Source organism: Colletotrichum paranaense (assembly GCF_030867605.1).
Source record: "Colletotrichum paranaense strain IMI 384185 chromosome Unknown Scaffold_6.1, whole genome shotgun sequence".
NCBI lineage: Eukaryota > Fungi > Ascomycota > Sordariomycetes > Glomerellales > Glomerellaceae > Colletotrichum > Colletotrichum paranaense.
Window position 1 is genome coordinate 2,453,905 of NW_026848964.1, and position 12,103 is coordinate 2,466,007.

Sequence of the window (12,103 nt, forward strand, 5' to 3'; positions counted from 1 at the left end):
CATTCACAGTGCGCCCATGTACATGGCAAGTGATGTTGTATCAGCATTGAATTCTATCTCCTTCATACACAGTACATACGAGAGTTGTTCATCACGGAGGCCATTCATAATGCGCAGCCTCAAGTAGATGCTCTCGTGGGTTGTGGCATCAGCCACTCCGCTTCGGGTATGCCGTTCCAAGCCTCCCAAAATGCATCCAAGCCGACCAATACACCACCATATTGGCCCTGAATCTTGTGCTCGGGCTGAGCGTAATATACACAGGTCTTTCTATCCGGCCAAGTAGAGAAGTCGAGGTTCAACGAACATGAGCGTGACGGGCGGACCAAAAGGTAGAAGACCTCCAGAGGGGGGTTTGGGAGTATCCGATACTCTGGTTTGTCGGGTCCGTGCTGTCGAGGCGTGAAGTCGTTTGTACTAAGACAGCAGTATAAGAATGAGAACTTGCGAAAGAAAATCAAGTTCGTCGACATCGTTTCTTGTCCTCGCCGGGGAAAAACATCAATTATTGGGTTCGATTAGGAGCGGAGCTTCGGTTCTGACTTGGCTATGCACCAAGCCATCCTCGTCTTTGTTTTCAGGTTTAGAAGGGGATGTTGGGGGTTCCCTGAGCACCCAGAGTCTCCTGCTGCTCCTGGAGCTCCTCACCACCGGCCTCGATGGAGATACCGACACCGATCTTTGCTTGTTGCTAGAGAATTTATTAACATACGAACTGCTCTAATTTCGACATGTTGAACTTACAGAAAAGTGGTCAACATCAGCAGCCAGAGTCATCATGACGGGGGCGGCAATGCGCTTCTCCAACAGGCAGCTAAGCTTGCCCTTGGAGTCGACCTGAGCGCGGAAGGTAGACATTCTGAAGTCGTACTTGGCACCAATAGTGGTGACACCCTCCTTCTGGAAACCACCCATGACGCCAGCAGCACCGGGGACGAGCGAGAGAGACAGGTCAACACCAGCCTGAACCTTCTCGGACAGACGTCTCCAGTAGGAGGTGTTCAGAGCACCCTGAGCCTGGAGCTGGGCGGTGGCAACCCAGTCGTTGGACTTGTAACGGGCGCAGTATGAGGTGGCAGTCTCGGGACCCTGGGTCATGGCCTGGCGCTGCCAGACGGTCTCGAGGCCGAGGGCAAGCTTAGGAGTGACCGACTGGAGGTAGCTACCAATGAAGATACCGGTGACACCACCATCCAGGCAGGAAGGGTTGAGCATCTTGAGAGAAGCCGTGAAGTCGTCGCCGGTGTATTCGTTCTCGAACTGGAGCATCTCCTGACCAGCGCCAGGGGCGGCCTGGAATTGGGTTCTCGACACAAGCTTATCGGACCATCGGTAGTTGAATCGGGTGGAGAGCTGGCCGTCGTTGTCCATGTTTCCTTGCAAGAAGACCTGGAAAGTCAGTTAGCTAGATTCATCGCGCTTTACTTCGCAGCGTAATTGTCGACGGACCTTGCTTGTTCCGTACAACGCAGCAAAGGTGTACGGGTTCAAACGCTCTCCCATAGCGAATTGGTGAGAAACCTGGAACAGAGGCGACATGCTGAAGGCCTTGGTCAGGTCGGCGCGAAGGCCGGTGAACATGTAGTTCGTGAGCAAGACATCGCGCTGGACCTCCCTAGTTAGGTTCTCGGTGGTACCGGGATTGGACAAGCCGAGCTTCGCCCTCCGTTCCGAGAAGGAGCTGATGGCATCTGAGAGGGAGTTGGCGACGGGGTTGTTCAGGAGAACATTCTGGATTTGTTCCAAGCTAGACGCCATTGCTGCGATGGTCGGCGCCGGCCTGAGTCGTGCAGAACCGGTTAGAGAAAGAGCAAGAAAAGAAAAAAAGTCGGAAAGAGAACAATGAGAGACCAGAAGATCTGAATCTGTTCGAGATAATACAGCTGCGACTGCCCTGGGGATCGGTTGATGCTCGCGCAATGGGCAGGCAGGGGCGTTTGGGGGGAGAGGATCGTGGAGTCGGAGTCGGGTTGGTGATGATTGGAAAGTCTGAATAAATTTCTTCGCTGATTACAGGCAGAGGTGCTGGTAGAGCACGAGCCACAATGCCACGCTAAATCCAATGGGAACAGCTGGCAGCCACGACTGGTCCAAGTCGCGGTGGATCTTTCTTTTGGAGCTACAGCTCCCGGTCAATGACAGGATACCTCAGTAAGAAATCACGTGATAGCATCCAGCTTTTTGGCAGCGACTTACGTCAGGCCAGCAGGCCCTGTCGGTCCGAAGCTTAACCGGGTTCGACTTGTCGGGTAGTCTCCCCGGGCTAGTCCCAGGATGGACGACAGACCCTTGCCCGCATCCGGTACGTTCCCTTGGCTCTCCATCGCTGAGCCCAACACCTTCTTTTCCCACAGTGTTAGTCTTTGTGCTCCCTGAACTACCACACTACCTAAGCGACTTACTACTAGGCGACGACCTACTTCGACTCACATCTCAGATACCCTCGGCTTCAGATCTCTAAAGTCACGATTTCTGAGGCTTTGCGGATTTCAACATCCTTTACGCCACTACCCAAACACTTCTTTTGTTGGGGTTCGGCAGCACAGGCCTTCGTATAGTCTCCTTGTAAGAGCCGCGGGCCATACACAAAGTGGCGGCTTAAATCGGAACGGGACAGCTCAGACACCAGTGCCACTTCAACCTCGAATATCTAGCTCACCAAACCCTCTGAAGCAACTCATCTGCGCGATTTTACCTGCTGCAACCAAAATTTGTTGCGCTTGATCGAGAGCAAGATACAACTCGTATAAGCTTCGCAAGGACTGTCAACGACGGCTACTTTTCTCGACTTAACACATTCGAATCTCGAGATTAGACAGTGCGTCACCGTGTCTCCGCTCTTTTCTTCCGCAGCGGCCCCTCTATCCGGTCCAGAGGCCGTAGTTGCCTCAAGCGCAGCCCGCTCCCAGCTCAGACGACGAAGTATCATCCTTGACTCCGTGGTTGTTTGGAGGTTCCAAGGAAGACTCGGCTCCAACCGTCAAAATGGACACACTACTGTGAGTTCCTTTCTTCTTAGATATCTGCCTATTGTAAAGGAGGGGTCTTCATAACCCCGCCGATTCATATTCCATCCATCATTCTCCTCCTGTGACTGAGGCGAGTGCTTCTGGACACTGCGGGATTACGGTTCGAGACAGTCAGAAACACAAGTGGCTTTTAGGGAGCCAGGAATTCCGGTAAACCAGATTATCAGCCCGCATGCCAGCTTCGCTGGCCAAATCTGTAACGCAATCCATCTCGCCAAGCCCTCTTGTTGATAATGGCTCGGCCCTGATCCAACCTCCCGATATACAAGTTCCTCTATTTTCGCAATGACAGGTCCAACTTTCAAGTGAGAGGAACCTTCAACGCTTGACAAGACAAAGATTGCCATGGCAAAGGCCTATCCTCATATGCTTGTTTGCCCAGTCTATATAAGAATGACTACTGGGAAGAGTTGAAAGGAGTCTTTGGGCCAATTCAACATACTGGAGCACGAGGACACAAACAAGACCCCAGACACAGAGTCCATCACCTTCGGAGTCACAACTCTGTCACGGGCTGCGATGTCCCCAACAACCTCAACCATATCCAAACAACCCATGCCGGGCTGGACTGTTGCCCATAGATCTTAGCACGGCTGACTATACACGACTTTCGACCGTCGACGGCTGGTGGCTATGATATCTTACTTACAAACGAGGCGGGTGTGCCCATCTGTGAATACCTAATCAGGACGCACGACACCATCAGAACTACAAACATGGCGAGTGCCCTTTACCCCCTCTTTCCACGCCTCTCAAGCTGCTGTTTACTTCTCCTGCTTTCCTCTCTTCCCTCTCTCTACATTGAGCTTCCTCTTTTTCTTCTCTTCTCTGTCAACTTACGCATCACAATATCCATCATCACTACTATTCATACTCACTCTCTACTCTGAGCTTTCTACCTTATTCTTCTTCTGTTCCCTGCCCATCAACCTCCCTATCGAACCATCTATCACTACCTCTGATACTCTCTCGTCACTCGATCAGCCATGGAGAAGGAGAGGGCCGCCATGGACTGGGTTGAGATGCTCGACATCTTTGAGTTCCAGAGAATCTTCTACCGCCCTCGACCGGAACTTGGAGATCTTAGTTTTGACGTGACTCTTCATGACAGTACCGCCGAGATCGCGGCCAACGCGCCGAGATACCGTCGCAAGAGCTCGACCTTCATCGACGGCATTCATGATGTCCCCGAGGATCAGGACATGGCGCCGGCTCAGCTTTATAGCACAATGTCCGGCCGTCTGTTCCATTCCGGTCGCATCGCCATCGTCATGGTGGGCCTTCCGGCTCGCGGCAAGACGTAAGTTCCTCCTACTTCACTGGCTTGGAAAAACGAGGGCTAACATTTTTCAGTCACATCTGCGTTTCCCTGGCGCGCTACTTGGGCTGGTGAGTCGAAAATGCTTGCTTGAAGCGCCTTGACTGACGTTTTTCTAGGCTGGGAGTCAAGACCCGCATCTTCCACCTCGGTGATTACCGTCGTGCCACCGTTGGAAAGGGCGGTATCGTTCCCGAGGATTACTTCTTCCCTGACGCCTCTCCTCAGTCGGTCATTCTTCGTCAGAAGATCCTTAAGAAGTGCCGTGAGGACATCTACGCCTGGTTGAACCATGAGAATGGACAAGTTGCGATCTACGATGCTGTCAACCCCACCGCGGCTGGTCGCCGTGCCCTGGCTAAGGAACTCGCTAAGCACGATGTCCAGGTAAGATTAGGTTCGGCCACTCTGATGACTCAAATCACTAACGTTTCATAGACGCTGTTCATCGAGTCTTTCGTCGACGACGAGGCCATCTTGCGTGAGAATGCGCGCAATGTCAAGATCTCCTCCCCTGACGTGGGTGCTCGTCCAAATTCGATAGTGACGCGGTGCTAACGTGTCCAGTTCGCGGGCATGGACCCTGATGAGGCTGCCAAGTTGTACTTGCGCCGCATCGATATGAAGATCCCCGTCTTCGATACCATGGACGAGAAGGAGCTCAACTACATCAAGATGATCAACGCGGGACAGAAATTCTTCTACAACAATGTCTCCTTCGGCTACCTGTCTCACCGCATTGTCTTCTACTTGACCAACCTTCACATCAAGTCGCGCACGACCTACTTTGTTCGAGCTGGCGTTACTACCGAGGAAGACTCGTACAAGGCGGATGCGCCTCTTTCCGAGGAGGGCATGGCGTACGCTGCTCGAATGTCCGAGACGCTTCTGAAGCACCGCGAGCAGGAGCGCGCTGCCCTTGTCGAGAAGGGTGGCAATGCCGTTCCCCTTCGTCCTCTGTCTGTTTGGACCTCCACTCGTTGCCGCACCGTTCAGACTGCAGATTACCTCAAGAACAAGGGCTTCAAGGTTCGTCAGCGTTCTCAGATGAGCCAGATCAACCCTGGTGTCTGCGAGAAGATGTCGGAGCGTGCCATTCGCCACCTCTACCCCGAGGAGGTCGAGAAGCACGAGCTCGACCCGTATCATCATAGATACCCCCGCGCTGAGGTAAGTATAGAGACCTCACAATCACCATTTGCCCATGAGCAGCACTAATATTACATAGTCCTACCACGACCTCGCCGTCCGCCTTGAGCCCATCATTCTGGAGCTTGAGCGTGAGCAGAGCGATCTTCTCATCATCGCGCACGAGTCTGTTCTTCGCGTTCTCTACGCCTACCTGATGCACTGCGCCACCATGGACATCCCCATCCTCAAGTTCCCCCGCGACGAGATTATCGAGATCATCCCCGCCGCCTACCAGAACGAGGCCAAGCGCGTTCACATCCCCGGCGTCGACCCCAAGATCACTCCTGGCTCCCCCGAGGACATCAGCATCCCTGTCCCTGGCGGTGGAAGCGGTAGCGGTGTCGCCAGCGGCAACCTCTCGCCCATGCCTGGTATCTCGTCTCCCGCGGAGCCCAACGTCGTCGTTGAACGTCCTCCTGAGAAGGTCATCAATACTGCTGCCGAGATGGTCGCTGATCGCCAGAATGATGAGGACTAAAATTGTTACAAGGACTGGGTTCTTTTTTCGTCAATTTTTTTTTGGAAGCTCGATTGGTCCACTGATTATTACTTTGCTTGAAACAACGAAAAGGATGTTGGGAGGCTTATGTATCTCCCTGCCTTTCTCGTTCAGTGGACAAGAGCGAACGTGGAAGGAAGAACATTAGGCTTTGAAAGAGAGAGAGAGAGAGAGAGAGAGAGAGGACGACGGATCGGAAGTTTGCTACTGCGGATGGGAAACCCCCATCAAAATTTGCTCGTACCGTGGGATAACTTTGCCCACGATGAACTTTTGTTCTGCGTCCTACGTTCTGGACGTCGTTTTCCCCTCCAGTCAACGGCGGGAAACAGGAAACATGGTATTCGGTTATTCGGTTACTCAAACGCGTCAACACATGGGAACAAAAACTGGGGAAACTAGGTCAGGTAGCTGAATCTTGATGAATGACGACCCAGTCATCAACAGTATTATTTTATCCCAAGCTATCTGTGGTGTGTAGAGAGGGGGATGGATAACCACCTCATCGACTCCCTCTCGCATTGCTTCCAATTCCGTGGTATTCCGTTTTCTTCTTTTCATCGTCCCGAAAGGAAACAACACAAAACTCCGGAAAACGCCCTTCTCGTGCTGCTAATCATCCGCAGGCGTTGCGGCGTCTCTCGCAGAGTTATTCACACTGCAAAGTATGTACCTCTTCTCTGCTGCTTCCAAAGTCTATCTCGGTCCACCAAACTCCTCGCTATTCCAGAGCCGAGACAAGCTCTCGTCAAATCTAATCCCAATCACATCAACGCGCTGGTAAACTAATGACTCTGTCTCTCTCTGACTGTCACTCGTCTTTAGTCTGTTTTAATCTGTCGTCGGAAAAGTCTTTACATCACTGCACACTCTCGCTCCGGCTCATCCCCGTCCTTGTGCTTCTTCTTTTCGGTAGAACGGCTCTTGGACTTGCCTCTCTTGTGATGCCTGTGATGGTGCTCTGATGACTTTCTTTCCTTGAAATCCTTGGAGTCTTTCCTGTCGGTCTCTGCAACTGGTGCCGCAACCGGTGTTGCTTCGGCATCAGCGTTCTCCACGAATTCCTCCTCAGTCACTGGATCAGGAATAGGTGCGCTGATGGATGTGGCGAGCGCATTGCTGCTCAAGTTGCTGTTGGGATCACGGAGTGGCTCCTTGCTCGGTCGCATGAGTCCGCCGAGTCGAGTCATGGTAAGACTGATGCGGCCCTCCCCTGCTTGACTGGTAGGTCTGCTCTTGCTCTTGCCCGTAAATAGAGCGGCGGCTCGCGAAAGCCGTTGGGCTGTCGTCTCTTCTCCTGGGGTTACGGCGGGCGATATGGCATCCGGCGTGATTGCTGGCGTGCCTAGGGTAGAGTCCGTGAATGTAACACTGCCCCTTCGAGAATCCTTGAACCCTAAGTACGGCTCGTCATCGCCGAAACTTATGCGACTGGGACGCTCCAATTCCGACGAAAAGCGGATGCTAGGCGCTTTGGGTGGAGATATTGAGGTGTTCTCGAAGTAGTCGCTCCGCGATGATGACATTCCGGAGTTGTTGCCGTTGACCGGGTTCGGTGTAGCCGGTAGGTTGACGCTGACCTTGGACTCGTTGTAGGAAGGAGGCTCAGTCTCCGTCTCTTCCGTTGACGCCACCTCTACCATTGGTACGATCTGGTAGAATAAGAGATAAGGCATCTCGTCCTTCAAAGCTTGCTTGATGTCGTCCACGTAAGTCACCCTGTTTTCGATATTCAAGTCATCAAATTTGACCCACTGCGCCTCCTCGTAGTCTGGAGGGGGGTCATTGTCGTGTCTCCTATTGTCGGTGAGGAGTTTGGGCGCCACCCTGGCGAATGAGATATAGTGTCCGCTGTAGACAGAGTCGCCACGATGACAGACCACAGACTGTAGCACTAACTTATACTCCATGCTGAAGCCGTTGGGGTCTTCCTCAAGCTGTGTCTCGTCGCCGAGCATGAAGTGCGGAAGCCTCAAGCTGTCCGGAATATCGATGAAGGTATTCTGGCGCTGTGGAACGCCGGAATTCGACATCATGTACCGCTTTAGGCAGATACCGACCACAGGACGTTGGTTGAAGTTCATAGCAACCTCCATATCGTTCTTGGGCTCCTTGTTTCCGGCGGCGTGCCATGGAATCAATCTGAAGAACTGCCAAGCTGGAATTGTCACGGCTTTCACCACTGTAGAGCTCGTTCGTCGCGCCTTTTCCAGCATGGTAGATGGCTCGGTCTCCTTTCCCTTGTCTTTGTCCTTCTCCTCCAGCACCACGCGTTGTATAACGCTAGTTGAACGGTGTCTTGGAGTTGGCCGCGAAGAGCTGCTAGGAGACTCCGGCACGCCATTGAGTGTTTGCGAGGCTGTCCACCGCCGCTCAAGGATTGGAGAAAGCTGCGCGGGAGACGCACTCAGCGTGTCTTGCGCGCCAGCCTCTAATTCATTCTCTTGAGTGACAATCCGTATCCCATTCGTGTCTGTGTTCGGGGTTACCCTCTCCGCCTCTTTCTTATCTTCGTGGCTGTCCCTGAGTACATCAACTTGTGTGTTGAAGTATTCTTCCAAGCAGTCTTCTAGCCTGATCCCTTTGCCTTCCGAATCTGGAGGTACGGCGAGGTTGAGAAGTCTTTCGTAGACCAGTTTGTGGTCGTCCTTGTCGTTCTTGCCTTGGTGGAAGAGGTCGACTTGTAATTGCAACAGGGGCAATTGAAGCGTTTCGGTGACGAAGGCGAAGGCTTCGGAAGTGTCTTGCTGTTCTAGGAGTTTCGCGTCACTCCAGCCGCACTCAGCCAGCGCATCCTGAATCAGTTTCGTCTGGGACGATTAGCGCAGGACAGGTACTGCAGGACCAGCCGCAACTCACCATATCTGCGTGAATCATCTTTCCGCTCCTGAGCATGTTCACCCACAAGCGGAGCAGCGTGACTAGTTTGCGCCTCGGTTCGTCCGTGAATTCGTTCTTCAGCATACATTCGAAGGCGTCCAGTTTCGCAAACATGGCAAACAACAGGGAGTCAAGGTAACATGTGACGTTACCCCTATTCTCTGCGCCAACCATCTCGATTTGGGGATTGTAGTGTGCAACCTTGCCGGCCATTGCCTTGCATTGTAGCTGAATGAACTCGACGGTTTTGTCGACATCGCCGTCAGCGAATTTACTGTTCAGGGAGTCTCGAATGTGTTCCGCAGAAACGTCGGTGATGTTCGACTCGGCAAGAAGGTGCGTAATGTCTTCGATCTATGGCCTTGTTAGACTTGTGCAGTGTTGTAATGCTGCGGTTGGTGTACCTTGGTCATCTCCTTCTCCTTTATTTCCTCATCGGTCGGTGCTCGATCGCTCTTGAAAAGCGACCTGAAAGCTTCAGCTGAAAGTGGTCGGTTCTAGGTTTGGCGACGTGGGATTAGTGTGGCTGTCCCCATGGAAACGGACTTTGAGAAGGACCATCTTCAGTTCCTGGGGAACGAAGCTCACCTTTTGTCCTGGTTCTGAGGATTTGCTTCTGCGATGCGTGCCACTCCTGTCCCGCAGGCTAAGAAACTTTTTGCCCTTCATGGTTGCAGATCCTGTATGTTGCCAAAAGCTGGAATAGCTAGGTTCGCGATCTTGGTGCCAAAGTGGCTTGGCGACTCGAGAAAAGCAGTCGTCTCAGCGGTCAAGAATCATGGCCAGGTTGAAAGTCGCACCCCCATCGGCCAGCAATACGGGAGTGGGCGAGGTGGGGAGCAAAGCTGAGAGAAGATGAAGAATGCACCGAGTGCGAGGATAGGTATGGAGGGGTTCTGGCGCGTGTCGGCGGGGCAGATTTTCGCAGTCGCAAAAGACGGGGCTGGGCCGCTGGGATGATCAGGTCTGGACTCTGGGCTGTCCGATGTAGTAGCAGAGTGATAGGTTTTCGCTATTGTGATGGCCTGCAACGGCAGGGTATGAGTGTTGATCAAGTATCTGTTGTCTGCCAAGTAGACAAGCTCGATTCACGAAAGCCAAAGAGATATACTGCTTGTTTTGTTGCTTAGGTTCGAAGTGAAGAACAAGAAGAAGCAGACTGGAAGTGAGAAGACGAGGTCCTATGGTTGAACACACGGGGGACTGCTGAAGCAATAAAGGTAGCGAAGGACCTTCGACTGGCTCCTGGCGCCAACAAGGGTCAGATGGTGGTGGTTCGTGGATTTGGCTCAGAAAATTCGGGGTCCAATGTGAGCAGCAGCTTTGGCAGGGTGCCGTGGGTGCCCACGGTGTATTGGTCGTGTGGAGAGGCACCAAGTGGACGGACCGTGGAAGGGCGTGTATTCGTACCGGCGCGGCAAAGCTTGGGTGAGGTGGTACTTTGGGACCCCTGAGAGATTTCCACCACAACTTTCTGCTGGGGACACTCGGCGTCCCTTGCGGACTTGCCGTCAGTTGACTCGGGGGTTTGGGAGCGCCAGGTCGGTGGAGGGTGGCGGCAAGGCGGACTTTCAGGTTTGCTTGCTTGCTGTTACTGTTACCTTGGACAGGCGAACACGACGTACCCAAGATGACCGTGACTCCGAGCTGACCTGTCCTTCTTCTAGCTGGCTTTTTGTGGTATAGGCTTTTTCGCTTGACAGCAGACGGAGTGTGTTACGTGGTGAGATGGGACCATAACCTGGAGTGTAATAGTAAGGGAACAGCCAGAATGTTCTTGAGCGTGCTTGGCTGCCACAATTCTTACATATGACCGACCAGGCTCCGAATATGAGTAAAAGTAGCCTGCCCCAACATCCCATGTCCACGCGAGGTGACATACGTAAGGGCCTATCCTTCGTGGGAGGAACATCCGAAATTGACTTAGGCTGCCCATTTGACAAGATGAAAGTGGCAAGACGCCCATCGCTTCAATTGCTGGTCATTCGATCCCCTAGTCACAATGGGAAATGTTGAGCAGAAGTCTTGACATGGCCTGCACAAGAACATTTTAGGCCGGACGTGACTCTCGTCAAGTCTCGCCTCTTGTTTCGAGGTGGCTTATTGGGTCCCGAATGATACCCTATGGGACATATCCTGGAGCGTCCCTTGCTTCCATGCGTGCGCAGTAGATCCGATATCATGGCTCTGTGGCCCATGCTCCTGGTTTCATAAGCCTCCTGGTCCAATGTCCATGGCCTTCTTTTACATTGAACAGGCTTCGCCAAGAACAGACGAAGAACAGCTAGATGAACGAAAACAATACGAGTGTCTTTCACTGAGCCACCCCAGAGGCTCAACTCTAACTTAGCAGCAGAAGAAATGCGCTTACACACACTCCCGCACCCATAGCAACGCTCAACGATCGGAAAAGAAAGAGCAAAGCCTCTTGACAATGAATGGAAACTTTGTCGCACCATCTGCCAGCCCCCCGCCTTGTGTGTGTTGGATGTTGATCAGTCACTGAAAGTCAGCTCCAATCCGATGAAAAGCGCTCGCGTAACCTGTATACGTTCGCTTTCGCGTCCATCTTGGGTACAATCAGGCAACCTGCATGTTAGCGCGCGCCGCCGCCGCACATCGAAGAGGGCAAGAGGCACACAACGCCCATCGTTGCTCATCGTTGCCCATCTGTCCGTCCCATCTTTGCCTGTTCATGTCCGAGGGTGCTGCTTGCTACAGTGGTCTCCCCACCCTGTCAGCTCCGCGTACCTTAGTCGGAAAGCAATGCTCCAGCTTCTGCAACCGCACGCGCGCTTGCTGACCCATTGAGCTGGTGACTGATGGACATTGGATTCAGCTGAGGGCCCGAATGACTGCTACGTAATCGAGCTGCGTGCACGATTTACCTGCTCTAGTAGAATGGATCGTCGGTGCCTCACCATAGTCCGAAGCTCAATAGAGGGTGTCCCGCGGACGGCGGCCTGGTTCCTGATGACGACAGTGCAACGACCACAAACTGAGCTTGAAGGCCCGAAAGTCCGGAGGCTGCTGGTCACGTTCGCTCCGACGGCCCCCGAGTGACATTCCCATGTCACTCCACATCCAGTCGCCTGGAGATCCAGGCTTTAAAGATGCAGAAAGATCCAGCCACACGTTATTCCCAGAACTGAGCTGGAAGACCCACTTTAAAAATCGCATCAGCCA

General features: G+C 53.0%; 5 protein-coding genes across 5 annotated transcripts; 1 reads left to right on the forward strand and 4 right to left on the reverse strand.

Annotated features, from left to right (window-relative positions):
- Positions 1 to 583: 583 nt before the first annotated feature.
- CPAR01_08480 (eukaryotic porin) lies at positions 584 to 1,758 on the reverse strand (the record flags this gene model as incomplete). The annotated part of the gene is made up of 3 exons (XM_060492748.1): positions 584 to 691; positions 745 to 1,389; positions 1,450 to 1,758. 3 exons carry the CDS (start codon positions 1,756 to 1,758, stop codon positions 584 to 586), a joined length of 1,062 nt encoding a protein of 353 aa, XP_060349118.1.
- Positions 1,759 to 4,015: 2,257 nt separating this feature from the next.
- Positions 4,016 to 6,016, forward strand: CPAR01_08481 (6-phosphofructo-2-kinase; the record flags this gene model as incomplete). Its single annotated transcript, XM_060492749.1, has 6 exons — positions 4,016 to 4,329; positions 4,383 to 4,418; positions 4,467 to 4,734; positions 4,786 to 4,866; positions 4,915 to 5,517; positions 5,576 to 6,016. 6 exons carry the CDS (start codon positions 4,016 to 4,018, stop codon positions 6,014 to 6,016), a joined length of 1,743 nt encoding a protein of 580 aa, XP_060349119.1.
- Positions 6,017 to 6,891: 875 nt separating this feature from the next.
- On the reverse strand, positions 6,892 to 9,586 carry CPAR01_08482 (ubiquitin carboxyl-terminal hydrolase; the record flags this gene model as incomplete). The annotated part of the gene is made up of 4 exons (XM_060492750.1): positions 6,892 to 8,847; positions 8,897 to 9,271; positions 9,322 to 9,414; positions 9,464 to 9,586. 4 exons carry the CDS (start codon positions 9,584 to 9,586, stop codon positions 6,892 to 6,894), a joined length of 2,547 nt encoding a protein of 848 aa, XP_060349120.1.
- A 291-nt stretch (positions 9,587 to 9,877) lies between these two features.
- On the reverse strand, positions 9,878 to 10,114 carry CPAR01_08483 (uncharacterized protein; the record flags this gene model as incomplete). The annotated part of the gene is made up of 1 exon (XM_060492751.1): positions 9,878 to 10,114. A coding segment is annotated over one exon (237 nt), but the record flags the coding sequence as incomplete, so codon positions are not given.
- Positions 10,115 to 10,488: 374 nt separating this feature from the next.
- Positions 10,489 to 10,797, reverse strand: CPAR01_08484 (uncharacterized protein; the record flags this gene model as incomplete). The annotated part of the gene is made up of 1 exon (XM_060492752.1): positions 10,489 to 10,797. The coding sequence occupies one exon, from the start codon at positions 10,795 to 10,797 to the stop codon at positions 10,489 to 10,491; it is 309 nt and encodes a 102-aa protein (XP_060349122.1).
- Between the last annotated feature and the right edge of the window lie 1,306 nt (positions 10,798 to 12,103).